General features: G+C 43.5%; 1 protein-coding gene across 15 annotated transcripts in view; it reads left to right on the forward strand.

Annotated features, from left to right (window-relative positions):
- TNRC6B (trinucleotide repeat containing adaptor 6B) overlaps positions 1–25758 on the forward strand; it is a 296357-nt gene that overhangs the window by 213401 nt on the left and 57198 nt on the right. For 9 of the 15 annotated variants that reach the window (XM_055374696.2, XM_055374703.2, XM_055374712.2 and 6 more), the window contains 6 exons: positions 9202–9543; positions 12044–14392; positions 17495–17653; positions 20811–20986; positions 24475–24549; positions 25397–25442. In XM_055374696.2, the coding sequence (XP_055230671.1) occupies positions 9202–9543; positions 12044–14392; positions 17495–17653; positions 20811–20986; positions 24475–24549; positions 25397–25442 (3147 nt within the window). The remainder of the gene's footprint in view (positions 1–9201; positions 9544–12043; positions 14393–17494; positions 17654–20810; positions 20987–24474; positions 24550–25396; positions 25443–25758) is intronic. The other 6 variants (XM_055374709.2, XM_055374714.2, XM_055374710.2 and 3 more) reach the window with 1 other exon arrangement.

Raw genomic sequence — 25758 nt, forward strand, 5'->3', positions numbered from 1 at the left:
AAAAGAAACCATAATTATTAGTTATAATTAATTGGTTACAGAGAATAGTATCTGCCCTTGTACATTTCCTCAGTTTCAGCCCAGAAGTAGGCTTTATTTTGGAAGGATCTTTGTAAATTACTTGCTTGAAATATAAATGATACTTTACCATAGAAATAATGTTATCCATACTGGTACAGTGCCCATACTTTCTAAACCAACATACTTTCTAGAAAAGGATTTGGGCACTTAAGTATTTATATTTGTAGGGCTTTTTGATGATTTATGGGGACAGCAGATGAGAAAACTGGCGTTTTTTCCTGGATAGTCTAGACTCTGGTTGCTGCAACATGGTGGTTGGGTTCCTGGGCCTGGCCACAAGACTGATGCTTGCAAAGCCAAGTGTTAGTTGTGCTATAGAACTGAGCTCCTCTGTATGGTAAGTGGTGTTGGGAAACAGAAAATCTGTTAGGCATCTTTTCTTTTTTTTCTTTTTTTCTTTTTTTTTTTTTTGAGGCAAAGTCTTGCTCTGTCACCCAGGCGATCTCGGCTCACTGCAAGCTCTGCCTCCCGGGTTCACGCCATTCTCCTGCATCAGCCTCCTGAGTAGCTGGGACTACAGGCACCCGCCACCAGGCCTGGCTAATTTTTTTTTCTTGTATTTTTAGTAGAGACGGGGTTTCACCGTGTTAGCCAGGGTGGTCTTGGTCTCCTGACCTCGTGATCCGCCCGCCTCGGCCTCCCAAAGTGCTGGGATTACAGGTGTGAGCCGCTGCACCCAGCCTAGGCATCTTTTCTTATAGAAAAAATTTGGGAGGGGTACCAGACCTATTCTCAAACACGTTCTTCTTTCCTCTACCAGTCTTAAAAATCAAACTTTCCTTTCTACTCACCACCAAAATTTTTTTTTCCAATTGGGGGCTTTCTCATACCTACTATGTAATGAAATACAGTTTCACAGTCTCCCTACTCTCCCTACCTGCCACCACTCCAATCAAAAGATAACATAAAATAATCCTAAAGGGAGACGAGAGGCCATTTCAGTCTCCTAAGGGATTTAATTGTTAGACAGCAAGTAAAAATACCAGTTGTCCCTGGGGTATGTTAAGACTGTAAACAGAGGGAGGGCCTGACCTTTCTATTGTTGGGTCTAGGTTTACAGCCACATCTTCATCTTTATTCCCAGTAAGCTCACCTTGGTACTCTAAATCTCCTTCTTCTTCTCTTACCTCAGCTGACATGTCTGGGGAACGTGTTCCTTTCCCCAAAGATGGTGTCTTCCTCAGGCAATCTCCCCTTCACTCTGAATCTACCCATCTTTCCCCAACAGTTGCTAGAAGCACAAAGAAAAGACTGTTGGTGCCAAGTCTCTGGTTGTGTAGAGGACTGAAGTGAGATTTTTCTGTATTTCAGAGTAGTAGTGTATTCATTATATATTCTTCCTGTATTCTCCACCATTAAAAAAAAATTGTGAGAATTCTGTGAGGAATAGGATAGAGATTTCAAGTGGAGGTTGTGTGAAGACATAGGCTAGAGCTGGCTTGCTACCAGGTATCAAATAATAGAAAGCACTTAAGGTAGAAGCTAATATCCTCCTTTGTTGGATTTTAGAGTAGAACTAAAAGAGTTTGATGGATTGATGTAATCGTTCAGATTTAACAGGGATGAAGTTTAGGATTAAGTTTAGGATTAAAAAGCCCAATTGCATAGACTATGTAATGGAGGAGGTTGGACAAGATATTGAGCCTTGTTAAAAAGATGTTAGGGGCCAGGCACCGTGGCACAGGTGTGTAATCCCAGCTACTCGGGAGGCTGAGACAGGAGGATTGCTTGAGCCCAGGAGTTCAAGGCTGCAGTGAGCCATAATTATGCCACTGTACTCCAGCCTGGGCAATGGAGCAAGACCTTGTCTCAAAAACAAAACAAAAAAAGATGTTAGAGTGATGGCTGGCTTTAATGAGAGTTAGTTTATCAGCATAAGATGATCTTAAACTGCATTAATAGGCCGAGCGCGGCGGCTCACGCCTGTAATGCCAACACTTTGGGAGGCCAAGGTGGGCAGATCACAAGGTCAGGAGATCGAGACCTTCCTGGCTAACACAGTGAAACTCTGTCTCTACTAAAAATACAAAAAATTAGCCAGGCATGGTGGCATGTGCCTGTAGTCCCAACTACTCAGGAGGCTGAGGCAGGAGAATCGCTTGAACCTGGGAGGCGGAGGTTGCAGTGAGCCAAGATCATGCCATTGCACTCCAGCTGGGACAACAGAGCGAGACTCTGTCTCAAAAAAAAACAAAAACAAACAAACCTGCATTAATAGACATACAGTATCCAGGAAGGGATTTACACTTCCTGCACCACACTGTGAAAAGGAACAGAGAGCAACCTCCATGGACCTTGTGGAGTTCGGGCCAGATTGGGCAAGGAATTTGTCAACTCAGGAAGGTTTAAACACCTGGGCTCGTTGAGCTCCCAAGGAAAGGCTTCCTGCTTGGGGAACCTCAGGTAACTGTCTTCAAAAATTTGAAGGGCTCTAGTGCCTGACACTTAACAGTTCCTTGGTAATTATCTGTCAGATATTTTGTTCAGTGAAACTTACTCTTCAGATAGCACCAATGGTGAGTCAAAGCCAACAGGGAAAAGCTTCTAGCTCAGTAGAAGTTAAATTTTTTAGGTGTTGTCCTTTACCACTGGGACACAGCTGAGAGCAGCACCTTCTCCATCAGCATAGCTGGGGTTATGGGCCATCGCAGGACATTGGCTACCACTCTTTGTTTTGAGCCTATTTCAGAAGGCATAGTACAGTGAGTACAGGGTAACCTTGAGTCTACTCTCATTTATTAATATTGGAGGGGTCCCCCCCATTAAATAATTTATAAACTACTTACAGCACCCCTCACACCTTGTAGAAACACTGTGTGTTATAACACAGTGGTGGGGAGCCACTTGTTCAGAGATGGAACTGGCTGCCTCTAAGAGAGTGAATGAATGTGAGGTATTACAAGACATGTGGCTCCAATAAATTGGCATGAAAATAGTCCAAATAGGAGGTAATGAGGACTTGAACCTGATTAGGAGCCCAGGTGTTTAAACCTTCCTGAGTTGACAAATTCCTTGCCCAATCTGGCCCGAACTCCACATAGTCCATGGAGGTTGCTCTCTGTTCCTTTTCACAGTGTGGTGCAGGAAGTGTAAATCCCTTCCTGGATACTGTATGTCAGTTAATGCAGGTTTTTGTTTGTTTGTTTGTTTGTTTTGAGACAGAGTCTTGCTCTGTTGCCCCAGCTGGAGTGCAATGGCATGATCTTGGCTCACTGCAACCTCCGCCTCCCAGGTTCAAGCGATTCTCCTGCCTCAGCCTCCTGAGTAGTTGAGACTACAGGCACATGCCACCACGCCTGGCTAATTTTTTGTATTTTTAGTAGAGACGGGGTTTCACTGTGTTAGCCAGGAATTCAGAGAGGCTTTAGTTTAACTTAATGTTGATTGGATAATGATATGTGGGTGGGGGAACATTGAGAAGTCTAAGATACCAAGCAGGTTTCTGACTTGAGCAGCTGGTTGGGTGATAAGTTCATTCTTTGAGGGTGAAGAAATGAGATTGGGGCTAGGAAACAAGTTTGAGAGGAAGGGAAAGATGATAAGTGGTAGTTAAAGCCAGAGCATAGAAAAGTTTGTACTCAAGGAACTGAAATGTGGGAAGGGTGCAGACCCTATCGTCACATTGACTTTGTTTTGTTTTGTTTTGTTTTTAAGCCACTACTTATGGCCAAATTCATTTGCCATTCTCCAGTCAAAAGCCAGGGTTGCCATTATGGCCGTGGACAAAGTTGGCCTCACTGCCTATTTTTGTACTGCCTATGAGCTAAGAATATTTTCTACGTTTTTTAATTTATTGGAGAAAAAATGGGGACAATATTTCAAGACATGTGAAAATCACAGGAAATTCATATTTCACTGTCCGTAAATAAAGTTTTATGGGAGCACAGCCACACTCATATGTTTACACATTGTCTATGGTGCTTTGTCCCCACAAGTGCAGAGTTGAGTTGTTGTGATGAAGACCATATGGCCAGTAAACCCTAAAATATTTACTATCTGGCCCTTTACAGAAAGTTTGCTGATCCCCCCTGATCAAGAGTAGGAGAAGCCCACACAGGAAGAGGAAAGGAAGAGCTGAAGCGCTAGCCTGGAGCACGTCTCACAGAAATGGGAGGGAGGGAATGACGAGTGGTGTCAGAAGCTGCAGAAAAACCAAAGAAGAAAAGGTCCAAAGTGGGCTGGTTAGACTGGCAACAAAGATCACTAGTGACTTATGAGGAAAGAAACTTCCAGGGAGATGTTCAAGGCAAAAGCCAGTGTGTGTTGGGTTGAGGAGGAAGTGGAAGGTAAAGAAATAGAGGCAGTGCTGAGAGGTTACTGAAAATTGTTCAGTACACATTGACTGCTCACTGCATGTCATCAGATTTAAAATGTTCAGCCTAGAATATCTTTTCTAGGCCTTGTTTGTATTTTAACTACTACTTTAAAAACATTTCTAGGTCATTCTTTTTTACGTTTGATACCACTGAGATAGTTAAAGGAAATAATAGTTTGTACTAGTTCTGTGCAGCTGCTGTGTTCAGAACCCTGCCTGGTTCGGAATTTTCTTAAAGAGCCCTTTTATCTGAAGAAGTAACATCTAATTGGAGTTTTCAGAAATAGGGGCAATTGGAAGTTTAAACTATGAGATACAAGAATGGAATAAGAAAAATGGGATGAGGAAGGGGAGGAGATTCAATTATTAGAGCACGTAAATGGTTCTTAAAAGAAAATGAATGGAGGACAGGCACAGTAGCTCATGCCTTTTATCCCAGCACTTTGGGAGGCTGAGGCAGGTGGATCACCTGAGGTCAGTAGTTCGAGGCCAGCCTGGCCAACACGGTGAAACCCCATCTCTACTAAAAATACAAAATTAGCCGGGTATGGTGGTGCACACCTGTAATCCCAGCTACTTGAGAGACTGAGGCAGGAGAATCACTTGATCCTGGGAGGCGGAGGTTGCAGAGAGCCGAGATCACGCCACTGTACTCCAGCCTGGGCAACAAGAGCGAAACTCCGCCTCGGAAAAAAAAGTAAATGAATGGACGGCCAGGTGCGGTGGCTCATGCCTATAATCCCAGCACTTTGGGAGACTGAGGCGGGCAGATCACCTGAGGTCAGGAGTTCGAGACTAGCCTGGCCAAGATGATGAAACCCCGTCTCTGTTAAACATACAAAAATTAGCCAGGCGTGGTGGTGCACACCAGCTACTTGGGAGGCTGAGGCAGGAGAATCACTTGAACCTGGAAGGTGGAGGTTGCAGCAAGCTGAGATCCTGCTACTCCACTCTAGCCTGGGCAACACAGCAAGACTCAGTCTCAAAAAACAAACAAAAAAAGAAGTAAATGAATGGAAATTAGAAAATAGGATACACAGCCTTTTTTTTTTTTTTTTTTTTTTCACCCCACAATGTTTTTATTTCCCTATAGTACTGAGATCATGTTTAAGCCACGAACCTTTCCTCTGGAAAATAAGAAACTATGCACTTACTTTGAACAGCTCATCTTTAGAAGAACTTGCACAACTTACAAATCCTTAAGATTCAGAAAAGAGACAGCCTGAAAAGTAACATATTCAGACTTTTAATGATAGCTTCTCTTGCCCTTTATCGTCTAACTTTCTGGACCATGACGATGGGTGATGCACACTGATTCTGATGTCTTAAGTTTGGACTTTGGGAGTCAATTTGGATCAGACATCCTGCCTGAAAAGCTGCGTTGCTCTCCAGTTAGTGCCGGCAATTCTGGTTGGCCTTTAAAAGCTTAACATTCTTGGATTCACAGAAAGGTGTGATTTAAAAAATAGAGTAAGAATTCATTCAGGTGCTGAAACACAGTTTGCTATGACTAAGGTGGTGTCTTGGGCGTTTTCTGACTGTTTCCTGGAGGTTTTGTTTTTTTCTTTTTATACTTTGACCTATTTGTACATGATGTCCTGGAGTTTGAATGACTAATCTCCTGGGCCAGAGCACACTGTATTGGAAGGAAAGTGGTTGAGGTGTGTTCCCATTTTATAATGACTTTATCATTTACAATCCATTCTGTCTCTGATGTGGTGGGAAAGTGCCCTGAGGAACTTTTGCAAGGAATCTTACATGGTACGTGATACCTACCAAATTTCTTCAGTTGAAACAGTGCTGTGAATGTTTTAAAATGAGTCAAACTGGTGTTCAGCCCTCAGTCCTGCAGGTCACTCTGTCTTGTCTTGTTGTTTTTCTGGAATGAGTTAAAAGTATGTAGTAGACCTGGGTAACTTATAATGAAGATTCTAGACCTTTTATAGCAGGGCAGCCTTACAGAAACATAGCTCTTTCCGTCCTAAAAACCAGTTGGGATGAATTTCTCCAGTCTCTGCCAACTTCTTGTTTATTCTCATAATAAGATAAAAGGGGATTGCGAATGCCCTGTGCTATAGAATCCTCCAGTAACAGATAGAAAATTAATATTAAATAATCTTCATTCATTCATTTACCAGTTATGTATCCATCTGTTGTTATAGGTCATGAATATTAGATAATGACTAATTTTCTTTTCTTTTTTTTTTTTTGAGACAGAGTCTTGCTCTGTGGCCCAGGCTGGAGTGCAGTGGCACGATCTCGGCTCACTGCAACCCCCGCCTCCCAGGTTCAAGCAATTCTCGTCCTCAGCCTCCTGAGTAGCTGGGACTACAGGCGCATGCCACCACGCCCAGCTAATTTTTGTATTTTTAGTAGAGACTAGGTTTCACAATGTCGGCCAGGATGGTCTCGATCTCCTGATCCTGTGATCTACCCACCTCGGCCTCCCAAAGTGCTGGGATTACAGGCGTGAGCCATCGCGCCTGGCTGACTAATTTTATTTTCTTAAGTCACACATTTATTCTGCTCATCAGATTTTGGATCCTCTGACCTCCACTCCCCCTCCCCTTACTGGGAGGCCTGGTGCTGCCTTGTGATTAGCTGAGGTTAGACATGGGGTCACCTGGAAGTTGCTGCAGGCACCTGCTCTTTTCTCCTGTCACCCACGGTATGTTAATGTCCAGTAGTGGCATAGATTGGGCCGCCTGATATCTGATGATGTATCTCTCTCCTAAAGGAGCCAGTTCAGCAAGCAACATGCTGGCCCTGCATCATTTTAGCAGTTGAAGCAGTACTACCCCCAGAGCTGGCCCTGACGTTACCCTGGGAGGCAGGGATTTGGGCCTCAGAATCATCCGAACTATCAGGCTTGATGATTATTTCTGTATGACTTCCAGCCTCTATTTGCCAGGTAGATTTTTATGGAGAGGGTAGTGATCTTCTGGCAGCATGCAGCGAGGGAGGTACAGATCTAAGAGAGCCTTCTCTGTATGTTCGACGGGGAGAGCCAGAGGGTCCAGCAGAGTGCGGTTTCACGGTTGCCCCGACATTCCCATGCTGTGTGCGGGCCATTTTTAAAATTAAGTTTAAAAAAATCAAATTATTTAAAGTAAACAGAAAAAGTATTTACATTTTGAAATTTCTATTTTAAAGAATTGGGAAAAAACACTTTTTTGTTTTTTAAACAAAAGCAAAAAGATTTGTAACATTTCTAGTATTTACACAGAGAGCGGTGCAAGTCTTTTGAGTCCACGTAGCTGTAGAAACCAGAACCAAGCTGAGTTTGTGATTTTCTAGGCCTGGAGTTTCTTGTAAGAGTCTACTCTGTGCCATGCCCTAAGGAAGAAAGAAAAGATGAAAGATGGGTCCTTGCCCCCAGGAAGTCATGGCCTGGTGAGGGAGAAGGACTTGTAAATGGAGAATTTCCGTGATAGAGAGAGATGGGACTTGTAGATGGAGAATTTCGGTGGTAGAGATAGATGGATTTTTTAATGGAGAATTTTCATGGTAGAGAGAGATGGATGATGTGTTCCAGGAGCACTTAGGAAGAATGTTTAGCCCACCTAGGCCAGGGGCTTCAAGAAAGTTTACTGAGGGGTAGATCTTTTAAGAATGTGGATGAAGGGAAGGGACCCTTGGACTGAGGCTTGAAACCTTTCCCAAGGACTTTGCCATGGACATTTAACTCTTCTAGGCAGCACTTCAGGGAATTAATTCCACTGTTGATTTAGGGGAGTGAATGTTGATTGCTTCCCTCTCCGCCTTAATTAATGGAATGTATTCCATGACCTTGCTGTGTTTAAATTCTTGTCACTGTCAGCCTCCACCTTCATCCTACCTTCAGCAAACTGAAGAGATTGTGGAGAATTTGGAAAAACTGTGTCCCTTGAGAGTAGAGTAAAAGGAGAAGTTACTTTGTTAGAATTGGTACCATGTAAGCTTTCTTACAAATAATCTTAGCCAGGGTCTGGGTGTGGTGGCTCACACCTGTAATCCCAGCACTTTGGGAGGCCGAGGTGGGTAAATAGCTTGAGTTCAGGAGTTCGAGACCAGTCTAGGTAGGCAACATGGCGAAACCCTGTCTCTAGAGGAGGAAAAAAAAATTAGTTGGGCATGGTGGTGTATGCCTTGTAGTCCCAGCTACTCAAGAGGCTGAGGTGGGAGGATCACTTGAGCCCTGGAGGTAGAAGTTGCAGCAAGCCAAGATCACTGCACTCCAGCCCGAGTTACACAGCAAGACCTCATCTCAAAAAAATAAAAAATAGGCTGGGTGCAGTGGCTCATGCCTGTAATCTCAACACTTTGGGAGGCCAAGGCAGGCGGATCATGAGGTCAGGAGTTCAAGACCAGCCTGGTCAACATAGTGAAAACCTGTCTGTACTAAAAATACAAAAAATTAGCTGGTTTTGTTGGCGGGAGCCTGTAATCCGAGCTACTTGGGAGGCTGAGGCAGGAGAATTGCTTGAACCCGGGAGGTGGAGGTTGCAGTGAGCGGAGATTGCACCACTGCACTCCAGCCTGGGCGACACTCACACTGGGTGACAGTGTGAGACTCTGTCTCAAAAATAAATAAATAAATAAATAAATAATAATAATAATCTTGGCCACGCACAGTGGCTCACTCTTGTAATTCTAACACTTTGGAAAGCCAAGGTGGGAGAGTCCCTTGAGCCTGAGTTCGAGACCAGCACGGGCAACATGGCAAGACCCCATCTCTAAATAAAATAATAAAATTATTTTTAACATTTTTAGAAAAAATGTATTTGATGTATTTCAAAGACTGTTTCCCAACCCCTCTCTTTTAGTGCCCGAAGTGACGAAACCAAGTTTAAGCCAACCAACGGCCGCCAGCCCAATTGGCAGCTCTCCATCGCCACCAGTCAATGGTGGCAACAATGCCAAAAGGGTGGCAGTGCCGAACGGACAACCGCCAAGCGCCGCCCGCTACATGCCTCGGGAGGTGCCGCCGCGATTCCGTTGCCAGCAGGACCACAAAGTGTTACTAAAACGTGGGCAGCCCCCTCCACCGTCCTGCATGCTCCTTGGGGGCGGGGCAGGGCCTCCTCCCTGCACAGCACCTGGAGCAAACCCAAACAACGCACAAGTGACAGGAGCGCTGCTGCAGAGTGAGAGTGGGACTGCGCCAGGTAAGGCACCCTGTGAATCGAATGCATGGCAGCTTGACAGAGAGCACTTTGTTTGCATTGCTTGATGTAAAGTCCAGGAAAGCCATTCATTATATAAACCACTGGGATTAGTCAAAAGATGAGAGAGGATCCTAGTATGCGATGTGTATTGGTGATTCTTGGAACTGAGGTTTGGTGTTCCATAAGTGTGTGCTCTTGGCATGAGGGCTAACTTAACTGCTGTTGCTTATTATTTTGGGGGCCTTTTTTCCTTCTCAGACCAGAGTGTTACAAATTTGAGCCTCCATAGTTCCACCGTCATATGTGTTCAGGGCGTAATTGGACATGGGGCTTGTGCGAAGGCGAATCTTTAGATGCCTGTGTTATGCTTCCAGAATGCTAGGAGGATAGAGAAAATGATTTGCTACATTGCAGTATAGAATCTTCGGAGGATTCTAAAATAATACTAGTTTTTAAATTAGATTTTTAAACTCAGTATTTCTTTTTGTGGGCCCTGGATTTTGAGCTTTGTTAAAAACTGTATGTAGAAATAAGGAATATTTAGCGGAAGGGTTCTACTAGAAGTTTTGAGAGTTTTTGGCCGGGCACGGTGGCTCACGCCTGTAATCCCAGCACTTTGGGAGGCCGAGGCGGGTGGATCACCAGGTCAGGAGATCGAGACCATCCTGGCTAACATGGTGAAACCCTGTCTCTACTAAAAATATAAAAAATTAGCTAGGCATGGTGGTGGGCTCCTGTAGTCCCAGCTACTCGGGAGGCTGAGGCAGGAGAATGGCGTCACCCCAGGAGGCAGAACTTGCAGTGAGCCGAGGTCGCGCCATTGCACTCCAGCCTGGGCGACAGAGCCAGACTCCATCTTAAAAAAAAAAAAAGAAGTTGTGAGAGTTTTTAATAGATGAATACTAAGCCAACTAACAGCTAAGAAATTCTAAATATCTCTTGAAGTTTATTAACAGATTTCAACTTAAAATGTCTTTTGGGGTGATATTAAAATTCAGAGCTTGAATACCATTAGGCATTGGCAAAGACAATAAATTGATGGTTGTCACCAGTAGGATGCTTTATTTGAGTTCTGAGTTTGAACAAATAATTGCCTAGAAAATTTTGTCACCATCTTGTTGTGTGCAGAGTAAGGATGGAAAGAAACCTCGTGGTGACACAGACTTCCTGCAGAGATAAGCCCTACCCATGGCCTTTCCTTCCTGGCCTCTCCTAACCAGCTGCAAAAGGAAGCATGTGAAGGGGCAGGCCCTGTCAGGCGGAGTTTCTGCAGCCGAGTGTAGCCAGGCCTAGGTGGAGACTTGGGTCCAGTGTGAGTCAGAGTCCACGTTATTAAAACGGAGGAGGCCCCTAAATCTCGAGTTTCGGATTCTATGCTTTTTATTTTTCTATGCCTCCGTATAATACTTTTTGAAACTTCAAATTGATTAAAAGCTGCCTGGTTAAAGAAGCCAGAATAAATTTAGAAGAAATGATCTCATTAAAAACATGTTTTTCCCACCAAATATGGTAAATTCCACCAAAATATATGGTGAGCCAGACTCATTTATCAGATTAAGTTCCTTGGGGTTGTGAACTCTGCCTAATTCATACTCGTGTGACACCCCTGCCACCCTGGGCACCTAGCTCAGTGGCTCAGTGGGTATTCATCATTCAGCAGATGCTTACTCAGCAGCATTGTGCTGGCTGCTGTGTGGAATTCTAATGTTAGCAAGTTAGGGTCTCTGCCTAAAAGACGGCTAACATGGGGAAGGAAAGTTGTGAACATGGTGCCACAGCACTGAGCAAAATGGCTCTAGACAGGGAAAGATTATTTTCAGGTGATGAGCTTGAAAACAGCTTCGCAGATGAAATGACACTTGAATTGGGCCCAGAAGGATGAGTAAATTTCACTGTGTGAATTCAGCAGGAAAACACAGTAGGTGCCAATGTGAAATGGTGCCAGAGTGAGAAGGCACAAGTTGTGGAATGTCAAGTAGTATCGAATATTGACATCTACATAGGAGGTAGTAGAAGATAAGACTAGAAAAGTTGGTAGGTCATGGAACATCTTGATTACATTCGAGGCCAAGGAGTTCAGCTTTATTCTTGTGCACTAAGGAACTGTTGAAGGTTCTCTATACAGCAGTGATATAATCAAAAGTGTGCTTTAGAAAGATTGCTCCAGCCAGGGGTGTTTAGAGTAGGTTGAAGATACAGAGCAAGTTTGGAGTGCCATTGCTATTGCCTTGTCCCAAGATACAAGAAGGCCCTTCTCTGTCAATAGGAATGGCAAAGGACGTAGCTTTGAGAGATATGAAGTTAGACTTAACCGGTGTAACACAAGGCAAATGAAAAAAAAGAGATGACTAAGACAGTTGTGATACAAGCAACTGGGCTGAGAGAAACTGGCATGTGATCAGCTCTCCTAAGGGCAGAGCTCAAAGGAGAGCCCCTTTGAGGGATTAATGGGTAATGAATGCATTTGAAGCTGTGATTAATAAGATGATCTGTTCCCCAGACTCAACCCTTGGAGGTGCTGCTGCTTCAAATTATGCAAATTCCACTTGGGGCTCGGGAGCCTCCTCCAACAACGGCACCTCCCCCAACCCAATTCACATCTGGGACAAGGTGATTGTAGACGGGTCTGACATGGAAGAGTGGCCTTGTATTGCCAGCAAAGACACTGAATCTTCTTCCGAAAACACCACCGATAACAACAGTGCCTCGAACCCTGGCTCTGAGAAGAGCACTCTGCCAGGAAGCACCACTAGTAACAAAGGAAAAGGGAGCCAGTGCCAGTCTGCAAGTTCTGGGAATGAATGTAATCTTGGGGTCTGGAAATCTGACCCTAAGGCTAAATCTGTTCAATCTTCCAACTCTACTACAGAGAACAACAATGGACTAGGAAATTGGAGGAATGTGAGTGGTCAGGATAGAATTGGACCTGGCTCTGGCTTCAGCAACTTTAACCCAAATAGCAACCCATCTGCCTGGCCAGCACTGGTCCAAGAAGGAACTTCTAGGAAAGGGGCATTGGAAACAGATAATAGTAATTCCAGTGCACAGGTTAGCACAGTAGGTCAGACATCCAGGGAACAGCAGTCAAAGATGGAAAATGCGGGTGTTAATTTTGTTGTCTCTGGCAGAGAACAGGCTCAAATTCATAACACTGATGGACCAAAAAATGGAAACACTAACTCCTTGAACTTAAGTTCACCAAACCCCATGGAGAATAAGGGAATGCCCTTTGGAATGGGCTTGGGGAACACCTCCAGGAGCACTGATGCCCCTTCACAAAGCACTGGAGATCGAAAGACTGGGAGTGTTGGATCTTGGGGTGCAGCTAGGGGGCCTTCTGGAACTGACACAGTCTCTGGACAAAGCAATTCTGGAAACAATGGGAACAATGGAAAAGAGAGAGAGGACTCCTGGAAAGGAGCTTCTGTTCAGAAATCAACTGGGTCAAAAAATGACTCTTGGGACAACAATAACAGGTCTACGGGTGGGTCCTGGAACTTTGGCCCCCAGGACTCTAATGACAACAAATGGGGTGAAGGGAACAAAATGACATCTGGGGTCTCTCAGGGAGAATGGAAACAGCCGACTGGGTCTGATGAGTTGAAAATTGGAGAATGGAGTGGTCCAAACCAACCAAATTCTAGCACTGGAGCATGGGACAATCAAAAGGGCCACCCCCTCCCTGAAAACCAAGGCAATGCCCAGGCTCCCTGTTGGGGAAGATCTTCCAGCTCCACAGGAAGTGAAGTTGGAGGTCAAAGCACTGGAAGCAACCACAAAGCAGGAAGTAGTGACAGTCATAACTCTGGCCGTCGGTCGTACAGGCCCACACATCCTGATTGTCAGGCTGTCTTGCAGACTCTTTTGAGCCGAACTGATTTGGACCCCAGGGTGCTCTCAAACACTGGCTGGGGCCAAACTCAAATTAAGCAGGACACAGTGTGGGACATTGAAGAGGTGCCAAGGCCTGAGGGGAAATCTGACAAAGGAACTGAGGGGTGGGAGAGCGCTGCCACACAGACCAAGAACTCAGGGGGCTGGGGAGATGCACCCAGCCAAAGCAATCAAATGAAGTCTGGATGGGGGGAGCTCTCAGCCTCTACAGAGTGGAAAGACCCCAAGAACACAGGAGGCTGGAATGACTACAAGAACAACAACTCTTCCAACTGGGGAGGAGGACGACCTGATGAAAAGACACCTTCCTCTTGGAATGAGAATCCCAGCAAGGATCAGGGGTGGGGAGGTGGACGCCAGCCCAATCAAGGATGGTCTTCTGGAAAGAATGGTTGGGGGGAGGAAGTCGATCAGACAAAAAACAGCAATTGGGAAAGTTCTGCAAGTAAACCTGTGTCTGGGTGGGGTGAAGGAGGGCAGAATGAAATCGGGACTTGGGGTAATGGTGGCAATGCAAGCCTAGCTTCAAAAGGTGGGTGGGAGGATTGCAAAAGATCCCCAGCATGGAATGAGACGGGCCGACAGCCCAATTCCTGGAATAAACAACACCAACAGCAGCAGCCCCCACAGCAGCCGCCGCCACCGCAACCAGAGGCTTCTGGTTCGTGGGGAGGCCCACCCCCACCACCTCCAGGCAACGTTCGACCTTCCAATTCCAGCTGGAGCAGCGGGCCACAGCCTGCAACACCTAAGGATGAGGAACCCAGTGGTTGGGAAGAGCCATCCCCACAGTCAATTAGTCGGAAAATGGACATTGATGATGGCACTTCAGCATGGGGAGACCCTAACAGTTATAACTACAAGAATGTGAATCTGTGGGATAAGAATTCCCAAGGGGGCCCAGCACCTCGAGAACCAAACCTGCCCACCCCAATGACCAGTAAATCGGCATCAGGTAAGCAGTGGCTTTCTCTTGCAGCTTTTGATGAAGAAAAGGAATCCCAGACCAAGGCATTTTTATTAGGTGAATTTATTCAACTTAGTTTTGTTCTGAGATGCTTTCCTACAGTTCCTACTCTGTTGCTAACAGAACCTCTTTTTATAAAATGCTAGTGATGGCAGATGCTGGTAGTACATTTTAGTGTTCTTGGCAAAAGGAAAAGATGACAACCCTGTGTTAGTCCCCAAAATTATTTTTCTGTAATTGTATTGGTCTGCAGAATCCAAAAGACATATCTTGCCAAACAAACTATGTTCTAGATTTTAAAATAAAGAATTAAAGTAGTAGCAGAAATAGACCTGATTTCCATTCTGGTTCTACCCATGGACACGTCTCTGCTTCTGTTTCCACAGCAAAGGGAAATAATTCTGTGTTTTTCCAAAGGCCGTGATGATGCTGAAGCAAAGCTGGATCTGGAACGTTTCAGTCTCTTTCCGGATGATTTTTAATGATTACCTCTGGAATGGGAGTACTTTGTATAAGAGATTGTTATCTCAGTCCTAGTGAGATGGCTCACACCTGTAATCCCAGCACGATGGGAGACTGGGGCAGGAGGATCCCTTGAGCCCAGGAGTTTGAGACCAGCCTGGGCAACCTAGAGAGACTTCAGTCTCTACAAAAATATTTTTTAAAAATCAGACGGGTGTGGTGCATGTGCCTATAGTCCTACCTACTCTAGAGGCTGAGGTAAGAGGATCGCCTAAGCCCTGGAGATGGGAGGCTGTAGGGAGCTATGATCTCACCACTGCACTCCAGTTTGGGAGACAGAGCGAGACCCTGTTGCCAAAAAAAAAAAAGAGCGGTTGTTAGGATAGTCAGTTGCCCAGAATTAAACTTTCTTCCATCACTATTTGAATAGGAAACATCATACCTGGTAAAAGTAGCAATGGTAATGCCATTCTTAGTTTGTCATTGTCAACTTGAATGTCCCTATAGAGCATATAGTTCAACAAATTAAGGGGGATGCACCTTTCAGTCTTTTTTTAGTTAAAATTAATCATAATATTAAGAACCAGTTTTCTTTTTTTGAGACAGAGTCTCTGTTGCCCAGGCTGGAGTGCAGTGGCACGATCTCGGCTCACTGTAACCTCCGTGCCAAGTTCAAGTGATTCTCTTGCCTCAGCCTCCTGAGTAGTTGGGATTCCAGGCACCCACTGCCATGCCCAGCTAATGTTTGTATTTTTAGTAGAGACAGGATTTCACCATGTTGGCCAGGGTGGTCTCAAACTCCTGACCTCAGGTGATCCACCCGCCTCAGTCTACCAAAGTGCTGGGATTACAGGCATGAGCCACTGTGCCCAGCCAAGAATCAGTTTTCTCAGAGTACACCTCTAGTGTTCAGCTAATCCATTTGTGGCCTCTTAGAAAAATGATTACTTTTAACTCATTCTTTTTTCAAGTATTGAAAAGAATGAGGAAGGAAATGAAGATTTCTCACTGGCTCCCCATGCAGAATAAAACCTGCTAAAATTTTAAAAAACTACATCCACATAGCAAAAACCTTCAAACTGTGTGGAAAAGCAAAAGATAGTCAATAAAAGAATCTTTGGCCAGGCGCGGTGGCTCACGCCTGTAATCCCAGCACTTTGGGAGGCTGAGGCGGACAGATCACAAGGTCAGGAGATCGAGACCATCTTGGCTAACACGGTGAAACCTCGCCTCTACTAAAAAATCGAAAAAATTAGCCAGGTGTGGTGGTGGGCACCTGTAGTCCCAGCTACTCGGGAGGCTGAGGCAGGAGAATGGGGTGAACCCAGGAGGTGGAGCTTGCAGTGAGCTGAGATCACGCCACTGCACTCCAGCCTGGGCAACGGAGCGAGACTCTGTCTCAAAAATAATAATAATAATAATAATAATAATAATAATAATAATAATCTTAACCCCTAGGGTCTCTTCCCAAAGGTAATCTCTTAGAAGTTTGTGTCCCATCCAAAAATTTTACAGAGAAGGGATTGTACTTCGTATACTGTTCTTCACCTTGCTTTTCTCATTATACTTGTAGCTTCCAATTTTAGCACATAGTCTGCTGCTTAATTGCTTCATATACAGTATTTCTTCTTCTTTTTTTTTTTTTTTTTTTTTTTTTTGAGAGGGAGTCTCACTGTCTCCCAGGCTGGAGTGCAGTGGCGCAATCTTGGCTCACTGCAACTTTCACCTCCCGGGTTCAAGTGAGCCTCCTTCTCAGCCTCCCGAATAGCTGGGATTACAGGCATGCGTCATCACCCCCAGCTAATTTTTGTATTTTTTGGTGGAGATGGGGTTTTGCCATGTGGGTCAGGCTAGTCTTGAACTCCTGACCTCAGGAGATCCACCCGCCTTGGCTCCTAAAGTGCTGGGATAACAGGCGTGAGCCATTGTGCCCGGCGTTTACACAGTATTTCTTTTATGGGCGACCCACAATTGGTCTAACCAGTCCCCTTGTGGTGGATATTTAGGTTGTTTCCAAATTTTTTCTATCAGTGATGCAGTGAGTATTGTTATACATGTGATTTCACCTATTTTTACAAGTATGTTTATGGTATAATTTTCTGGCAGCCTGGGCATGATGGCTTATGCCTGTAATCCCAGCACTTTGGGAGGCTGAGCCAGGCAGATCACAAGGTCAGGAGTTTGAAGCCAGCCTGGCCAATGTGGTGAAACCCTGTCTCTACTTAAAAAAAAAAATTACAAAAGTTAGCTGGGTATGGTGGCACACGCCTGTAATCTCAGCTACTCGGGAGGCTGAGGCAGGAGAATCGCTTGAACCTGGGAGGTAGAGGTTGCCATGAGCCAAGACCACGGCATTGCACTCCAGCCTTGGGGATGGAGCAAGACTCTGTCTCAAAAAAAAAAAAAAAAAAAAAAATTCCTGGCAGTTGAGTTACTGGGTGAAAAGTTTAATGTGCATCGGACTTTTTAAAAAGTAGCATTGCCAAATACCCCTCACATGAAAGTTGAATCTATTTACATTTCTACCAACAGAATATAGGCATGCCTGTTCCTTCCACCTTCACCCCACTGGATATTATGGCATTTCATTTAACAAATGATTCTTAGAGACATTTCCTTTCTTTATAGTCTGGAGCAAAAGCACACCACCTGCTCCAGATAATGGTACTTCCGCTTGGGGTGAGCCAAATGAAAGCAGTCCTGGGTGGGGCGAGATGGATGATACAGGAGCATCGACCACAGGCTGGGGGAACACGCCCGCCAACGCTCCCAATGCCATGAAGCCTAGTAAGTGTGAAGCTTTTCATTTTTGAGGGATCCTTTTTTTTTTTTTTTTTTTTTTTTTAATTGAGACGGAGTTTCACTCTTGTCCACCCAGGCTGGAGTGCAGTGGTGCAATTTCGGCTCACTGCAACCTCTGCTTTCCAGCTTCAAGCGATTCTCCTGCCTCAGCCTCCCGAATAGCTGGGATTACAGGCGCCCGCCACCACGCCCGGCTAATTTTTGTATTTTTATTAGAGATGGGGTTTCTCCATGTTGGTCAGGCTGGTCTTGAACTCCTGTCCTTGTGATCCACCCGCCTTGGCCTCCCAAAGTCCTGGGACTACAGGCGTGAGCCACCGTGCCCGGCCGGGATTCTTTGTTAAATGTTTGTCAAATGTCAGATTTGAGAATCTGACATTTTGGTGAGGGCTGTTTAGTTTTAAACTGTTGATTCAATGAGATTCAGGGCCTTGAGTGTTAAATAATTAGTTAATAGCAAACGGTTGTGGCTTGGCTTGGCGTTTCTTAAAATGTTTAAGGTGAATTAAAAATCATAAGTTAATTTTGTTTTAAATTTAGTATCTGGACAGAATTATAATTTTGATGTGATGCTCTTTTAGCCCAGTGACTATGTGCTCACCATATCTAGCTTGCATTTCTACTTGTTAGTGTAATTTAAAACAAGAGTTCCTGGCTTTTAATGTGGAACACGATCTATGCTGCCCAGTGACTTCATCCTTCTGCGCCTTCCTTTGCCGTTGTCTCTCTTCCACATAAGAGCATTTCAGATTTTTTTAACCTGGCATAAATTTCACTTCAATTTTTTAAATGAAGAACATCACACTTATTCAGAATCATTGAAAATCTAAAATCCAAGCTGTACTTGATCCAGCTGGTGATGTGTCGTCACAGTAATGAGCAGAACTCTGTGGACTGAGGCTATGGAATGTCTCATTGACTGTTCCTAAATTCAGGTGCCTGTTTCCACTTATTTTTGTAACTTTCTTAAAAATGTTCCAACATCTCTTTTCTACCATATAGCAGCAGATTTAAGGGATTATCTTTTGATTAAATAATGAACATTTCTGGAATGACCAAAATTCGAACAAGAAGATAAATTCTGTTAAGTTTATCACATTATATTCAGTACTCTTACAGTGCCACATAAGGGAATATGATATTAGCTCTATTCTGGAAATTCACATGTGTGTATATGTAGTAATTTGACTACATTTTAAAAATCATGAATCTCCTCGACCTTATTAAAATAGCTTTATGAAAATTTTGTTTTTATCATTATTTCTATTGTGAAATCAGTCGTATCATCATGGGAAATGTAATCTAGTAGACTTGAAATAGACCCAAAATGCTGCAGGAAGATGTTAATCAGACCCTGGGCACAAAGAGATCCTTTAGCAGTATATTCAGGATTTTCATGTGTCTTTCCCAACCTCAGGATCACCTCTCTTCTATCACAAAACCACTTTTCCTCAGATTCTAAAAATGTCTTCTACTCTTCAGGATCATCTGTAGTTATAGCACACATCCTTTCTGTGGGTAAGTTAAATGTGTAATGTGCGGAAGAAAGGGCTAAACCATCATAGTCTACCAGTTGATGGAGACAGTTACCCTGTGATCTTCTGTAGCCTGTCTTAAATTTGATGTTATGAATCCTATGATTAAAAATCAGACCTCTCATCTTTTCTATAAGAAACATTTGTTAGAAGTTTAGCTTGTCTCTCTAAAAGAAAGGTTCACTTGCATGTCTTCATTTTTCTAAAGGGGTCAGTGTGTTATTTATATTGGGTTTTTAACTCGTGTTGCTTGTCAGTGGATGGTATAAAGCCTATGCTTGTATAATATAAATCATAAATATGGTATTATATAAATTTATAATCCTATATACAGAGGCAGCAGTCCTGGTTATCAGCAGCACTTCCAGCAGCAGGAAGAGGAGCATCCCAACCCTCCCCCTTGTGCACAGACAGCCCCTTCCTGGGGCTACAATGAACCCCACTGGGAGACTGTCAGATTCACCTGGGCCTTGCTGGGGGATGAGATGCCACAGTTAGAAGAAATTAATTGCCCTGTGCCTTACGTACTTGGCCCAAACCTACTTGTCTATCATAGGCCTGATCCTATAGGGTGACAGCTGTCCTTCAAGGAAAGGCCTGGAAGAGCCAATTTTCTGCCCTTAAACTCTTCATATAAAGCTATGTACAAATCAGAAGACTTTCATAAATGTCCTGTCATGTGGGAGAGTAGAGGTGCAGATGGAAGTTTCCAGGCAAGAGAATGTGTTTCCTTTTCTTTCATCATTTTATACAGTATTATTACTGCAAAGTATGTTTTGATTCTGTACAGTATTTTCGGAGGGAATTAAGGACTTATTCCAGTCTTCAAATTAAAGATCTTTGTTTAGAATGGGATACTGATGTCCCACTTCCTCAAACATTAAAGCCTCTTGGATTTCTCTCTGCTTTCCTTTCTCCTTTCCTCTCCTTATCCTCCACATTTTTTCCTTCTGTCTTTTCAAAACCACTACGTATATATTCTTTGCCTCTTTAGTATCTAATACATTTCAAGTATGTAGTTCTAATACATTTTAGATTTCCATGGCTATATGTGAATTTTTCTTCTTTCACCATAATTCTAATATTCAAAAATGTTATAAAAAATTTTCCCCCTTTTCGTGTTCTGTTCGTCTCTGCTTCACCCCAAGCAAGCTAGACAGTTGTCCTTTATCATACCTCGTATTTATAGTGTCCGTTGTATATAAAGTACATACTGAATGGAGGATAAAACCAGGGCTACAGTAAACCATGTTCATTAAGAGGAACAGATTTATCTTAATTGAGATGTGAAATTTCTTGCCAGGAATGTTGTGATAAGTTCTTTTCAGTTTTGAAATTCCTGTCCCAACTTTGTGCAAGGGAAAAAGCGTTGATCCATAAATCAGGAGGCCTTGATTCTATGGTTTGTTAACTTTCTGTGTATCATTGAAGCTTTATGGATTTTAGTTTCCTGCTCTCTAAAAAATGAGTAATAATATTTGTCTTGCCATGGAGATGGAGTAGATAAAATTACAAAGACACGTAAATGCTGCATCTGCAAGGAATTATTATTCTGGTGATTGTTTTATATAGCTGTTGCAAAGAGTTAATTCATTCTTTCCTTAAAGATTCCAAATCTATGCAAGACGGCTGGGGGGAGAGTGACGGGCCAGTCACAGGAACTCGCCATCCCAGCTGGGAAGAGGAGGAGGATGGAGGAGTCTGGAACACCACTGGCTCTCAGGGCAGTGCTTCCTCCCACAACTCAGCAAGCTGGGGACAAGGAGGAAAGAAACAAATGAAGGTAGCCTGCTTAGAAATGTTCGCGCTTGCTCATTCGCTCTGAGAAGGCAGAACTGAGGTTTTTTGTTTGTTTTTGTTTTGAGACAAGTTCTCCCTCTGTCACCCAGACTGGAGTGCAGTGGGACAATCACGACTCGCTGCGCAACCTCCTGGGCTCAAGCAGTCCTCCCACCTCAGCCTCCTTAGTAGCCGGAACTATCACCATGCCTAGCTAAATTTTGTATTTTTTAATAGAGACAGGGTTTCGCCCTGTTGCCAGGATGGTCTCAAACTCCTGGGCTCAATCCTCCTGCCTTGTCCTTCCAAAGTGCTGGGATTACAGGCGGGAGCTACCATGCCTAGCCAGAACTGAGGATTTTTAAATCAAAGGTGTGAGGCAACTGGGGTCCTCAAGGTCCTAAGTAAGGGGAAAAATATTTTCTTGGAAACAAATAACTACTTCCCTTTTACCCTTCGTCTTGCTTTCCCATGACCTTGAAACCTTGAACTATAAAACTGTTGCTGTGGGTAAAATGAAGTTTTCAAAGATACGAGATATTTTTCATTTTTAGTTTCCACATTATAATAATCTGTTGGAGGCTCTCAAGGCATACTTTATAAATGCTTTTGCATTCTAAAGCCAGAGAAGTCCTTCCAGTAAATCCCCATAGATATGTAGGAGGGAATCCAAAGGAAGATAATGCTGGCTTCTCCCGTGGCAATCAGCACGTCTTGATTTTATCTGATTTGGGAAATTCCAAGACCCAGAACCCTTCTCCCGACAAATGAAATACCAGTGAGTACTTGTGTGCTATAGCAGCTAAATGATTAATGATTTCTCTTTTTTTTGTTGTTGTTTTTTGAGACGGAGTCTTGCTCTGCCGCCCAGGCTGGACTGCAGTGGTGCAGTCTCAGCTCACTGCAAGCTCTGCCTCCCAGGTTCACACCATTCTCCTGCCTCAGCCTCCCGAGTAGCTGGGACTACAGGCGCCCGCCACCACGCCCGGCTAATTTTTTGTATTTTTAGTAGAGACGGGGTTTCACCGTGTTAGCCAGGATGGTCTCGATCTCCTGACCTCGTGATCCGTCCACCTCGGCCTCCCAAAGTGTTGGGATTACAGGCATGAGCCTCCGCGCCCAGCCTAGCAGCTAGATGATTTCTCTACATCATATACCAGGTTGTGTACTAAACTTTTCACCTTCTGTGTGAAAGTCCTCATCACAGTTTGATGAGGACTTTGGTTTTCAATCTAGAACAGTAGTCTTTGAGCCTGAACCAGTGTCTTGGCAGACCCTCTCTTTTTTCAATTCCAGATTTTCATTTGACAAATAAAATAGTGGAAATACGAAATGGGCATCCAGTACTTAACTTCAACATGGGAGTCTTGGCACCCTATGAAACGGTTCACAGCTAATATTCTCCCACGTTTCAAATACCAGATGCCATCTTAGAGGCCTTCCCATGTCTGAGGATTGGGCCTTCATCCCCTTTGCCCTTTGCCTATAGGACACTAATTTTGTAGATGACTCTTTCTTTTATAGCATAAGAATACAGTCTGTTTCTGTTTAGAGATGTTTTGCTTAAGCAGTCACTTACGGTTTTTCTTCTATTAAGAGCTTTTATTTCTTTAGTCACAGAAGGAATTATTCAGCAAACTTTTCAGCATTCCTTGCACTCTCAGGTTGTCTAGTGTGATTTTGGCTTTCTTTTGGTTATTTACAAATTAACAATGAGACTAAATTAACTGATTGAAAGGGACTAATAAATACCTCTCTAGGGTGACAACCAAGATTTAATTAATTAAGTTAATTGGGAATTGACTCTTTCAGCCCCAGTACCAGTGATTCTGACTTTACATACCGAGGGCATTTTTTTAAAAATTGTGATAAAATACATATAACGTATAATTTACCATAGCATACATTTTTAAGTGTACAGTTCAGTGGCAATAAGTATATTCACATACTTATGCTGCCATTTACCACCATCTATCCACAGAACTCTTTCCATCTTACAAAACTGAACTCTGTACCTATTAAACAGTAACTCCCCATTCCCCCCTCCCTCTAGTGAGGGCTTTTTTGACCTTAAAACCTGTACTAGCTGGCTGCGGTGGCTCATGCCTGTAATCCCAACACTTTGGGAGGCTGAGGCAGGTGAATCACCTGAGGTCAAGAGTTCAAGACCAGCCTGGCCAACATGGCAAAACCCCGTCTCTACTAAAACTACAAAAATTAGCTGGGTGTGGTGGCAGGCACCTGCAATCCCAGCTACTTGGGAGGATGAGGCGGGAGGATGAGGCAGGAGAATTGCTTGAACCCAGGAGGTAGAGGTTGCAGTGAGCCGAGATCGCGCCATTGCACTCCAGCCTGGGTGACAAGAGCGAAACTCAGTCTCAAAAAAAAAACCACCACCCCCACACACACACCAAAAAAACCCGTACTAAACTTAAGTACTTCGTCACTTTCAAGGATAATAAAATTGATTTGATAACTACCATCACGGGCTGGGCGCGGTGGCTCACACCTGTAATCCCAGCACTTTGGGAGACCGAGGCGAGTGGATCACGAGGTCAGGAGATGGAGACCATCCTGGCTAGCATGGTTAAACCCCATCTCTACTAAAAATACAAAAAATTAGCCAGGCATGGTAGTGGGTGCCTGTAGTCCCAGCTACTCGGGAGGCTGAGGTAGGAGAATGGCGTGAGCCCGGGAGGCAAAGCTTGCAGTGAGTTGGAATGGCGCCACTGCACTCTAGCCTGGGTGACAGAGAAAAAAAAAAGATAGCTATCATCACAACATAGAGAATTTTCACCTGTGAAATACACAACTGCACAAAGCCCCACCCCACCCAATCCTCTTCATAGTTCCCCCTGCCTCCCTCACAGAAGTGAAAGTGGAGCTCATGGTCAGTGCCTTGTTCAGGGGAGAAACTAGTTTGTCCCATTAAAAAATTAAAACCTTCCTCTGCCCTACTTTGCCCAGGAGATCAGCATTGGTGTCTTCCACTAGGTCTCTTTACCGCCAGGACCAGTGTTTTTGTGCTGTGAAACAAACAGAGGAAGCACTATGAGTTCCTTATAATGCCCAGTTTAAATAGGCTCCTTTCCAAATGACACACACTGACATCAAACTGTTTTCTCCTAACATAAACCAGTTTGGGTTACGAGGAGAGCAGCCTAATGAAAGTGAAAGTAGTCGTGTGCAAAACTTCTATTTGAGAAAATCATATCAGACTTCTTTCTATTTAAAAAGCAAAAGTACCAGCTGAGCATGTATTTTTCCAGTTACTTCTGGTTCAGTGTGGTGAATTTTATAAAAATGAAAACATAGATATAACTAGGGTTTATTAATCATTTAAACTAACATAAAATATCAACATAATTTTAGTTAAAGAGAAATAGGACTTAAAAAGGTAAACTCAAGTCTACATTTTCAGTCTGTATTAATAAAACTCAGGAGGCTGAAATAAATTATTTGGTTCTGAGGTTCCGTGTTTCATTTCTGTAGTGCTCACTCAAAGGAGGAAACAATGATTCATGGATGAATCCTCTTGCCAAACAGTTTTCAAATATGGGATTGCTGGTAAGTTTTATTTTTTTCAAATGTATAACATATCCCAACTTTTAGGTTTCATATTAATACAAATTTTAAGACAACTGCCACATATAGTACAAAATTACAGATTTAAAAACTAGTTAAGCAATGTTCTTGATCTTTTGAGTTAAGTAATATTTCTCTTCTGTTCTTATTAACGACATACTCCAACATTTAAAGGTTATGGCTTTTAAATGTGTAGTCATTGTGTCCTTTTCCTTAGGAGGATAGAGAAGAAAGAGGCATTTAAAATTTATACAGTTGTTTCCGACCATATTACTGTACTAGTTTTCATATTATGATTTTTTTAAAAGGCAACAATAACGAAACTAGAAAAACTATACTGGGACTAATTACATAGGGAATTCTTGTAGAATTTCTGATTTCTTTATCTCTCGGCAATGTTGTGGGGACACCCTGTCCCTGGTTGCCAAAAGACAAATGACTTGACTTGGCTGCACAGTTGAAGGTTTGATGACTTGACAAGTCACGAGAAGAAGTTGTCATTATTTGGCGGCCACTCATGGAATTTGATCCTGGGCTGACTAGAACTTAAGGACGGGGGTTTACTTCTTCAGGCAGCTGTTTATCTATTGCTCTCTTTGTAGACTTATTGAGACTAATTGTATGTGAAAACTGAATTGTAGGAATATAGGCCCAAACAGCAATCAAGCTAGCATATTAAAAATGTTAATGTCTTCATTACCATTAAGTTCATTTCAGAGAACCTTCTATGGTGCCAGTAGTAAGACGTGGCTCTCAGGTGAATAATGCCACTTCTTTGATTCAAAGATGTGCATCCTTAATTCTCTCTCATCTGTTCTTTATTTTTCAGAGTCAGACTGAAGATAATCCAAGCAGCAAAATGGATTTGTCTGTAGGTGTGTATCACTCCGCTGAAAAGAATGGAGTATATCAGTGTTACAGTGTCCTTTTGGCATCTCCTGCCCAATTTGAGTAGGGATAGGTGCAGTTCAGTAGACATTGATTGAGCACTTACTCTTTGTAAGGTACTGTGCTAGACACTGGGCAGGGATAGAAAACTCAGATGACTACAGGAGTCAGCAAAGAATGTAAATAAGTGATGTGTGCCAGGTATAAGAAGCTGGGATGAGGCCGGGCATGGTGGCTCATGCCTGTAATCCCAGCACCTTGGGAGACCGAGGTGGGTGGATTACGAGGTCAAGAGATCGAGAC

This window comes from Gorilla gorilla, chromosome 23 (genome assembly GCF_029281585.2).
Source record: "Gorilla gorilla gorilla isolate KB3781 chromosome 23, NHGRI_mGorGor1-v2.1_pri, whole genome shotgun sequence".
Taxonomy (NCBI): Eukaryota; Metazoa; Chordata; class Mammalia; order Primates; family Hominidae; genus Gorilla; species Gorilla gorilla.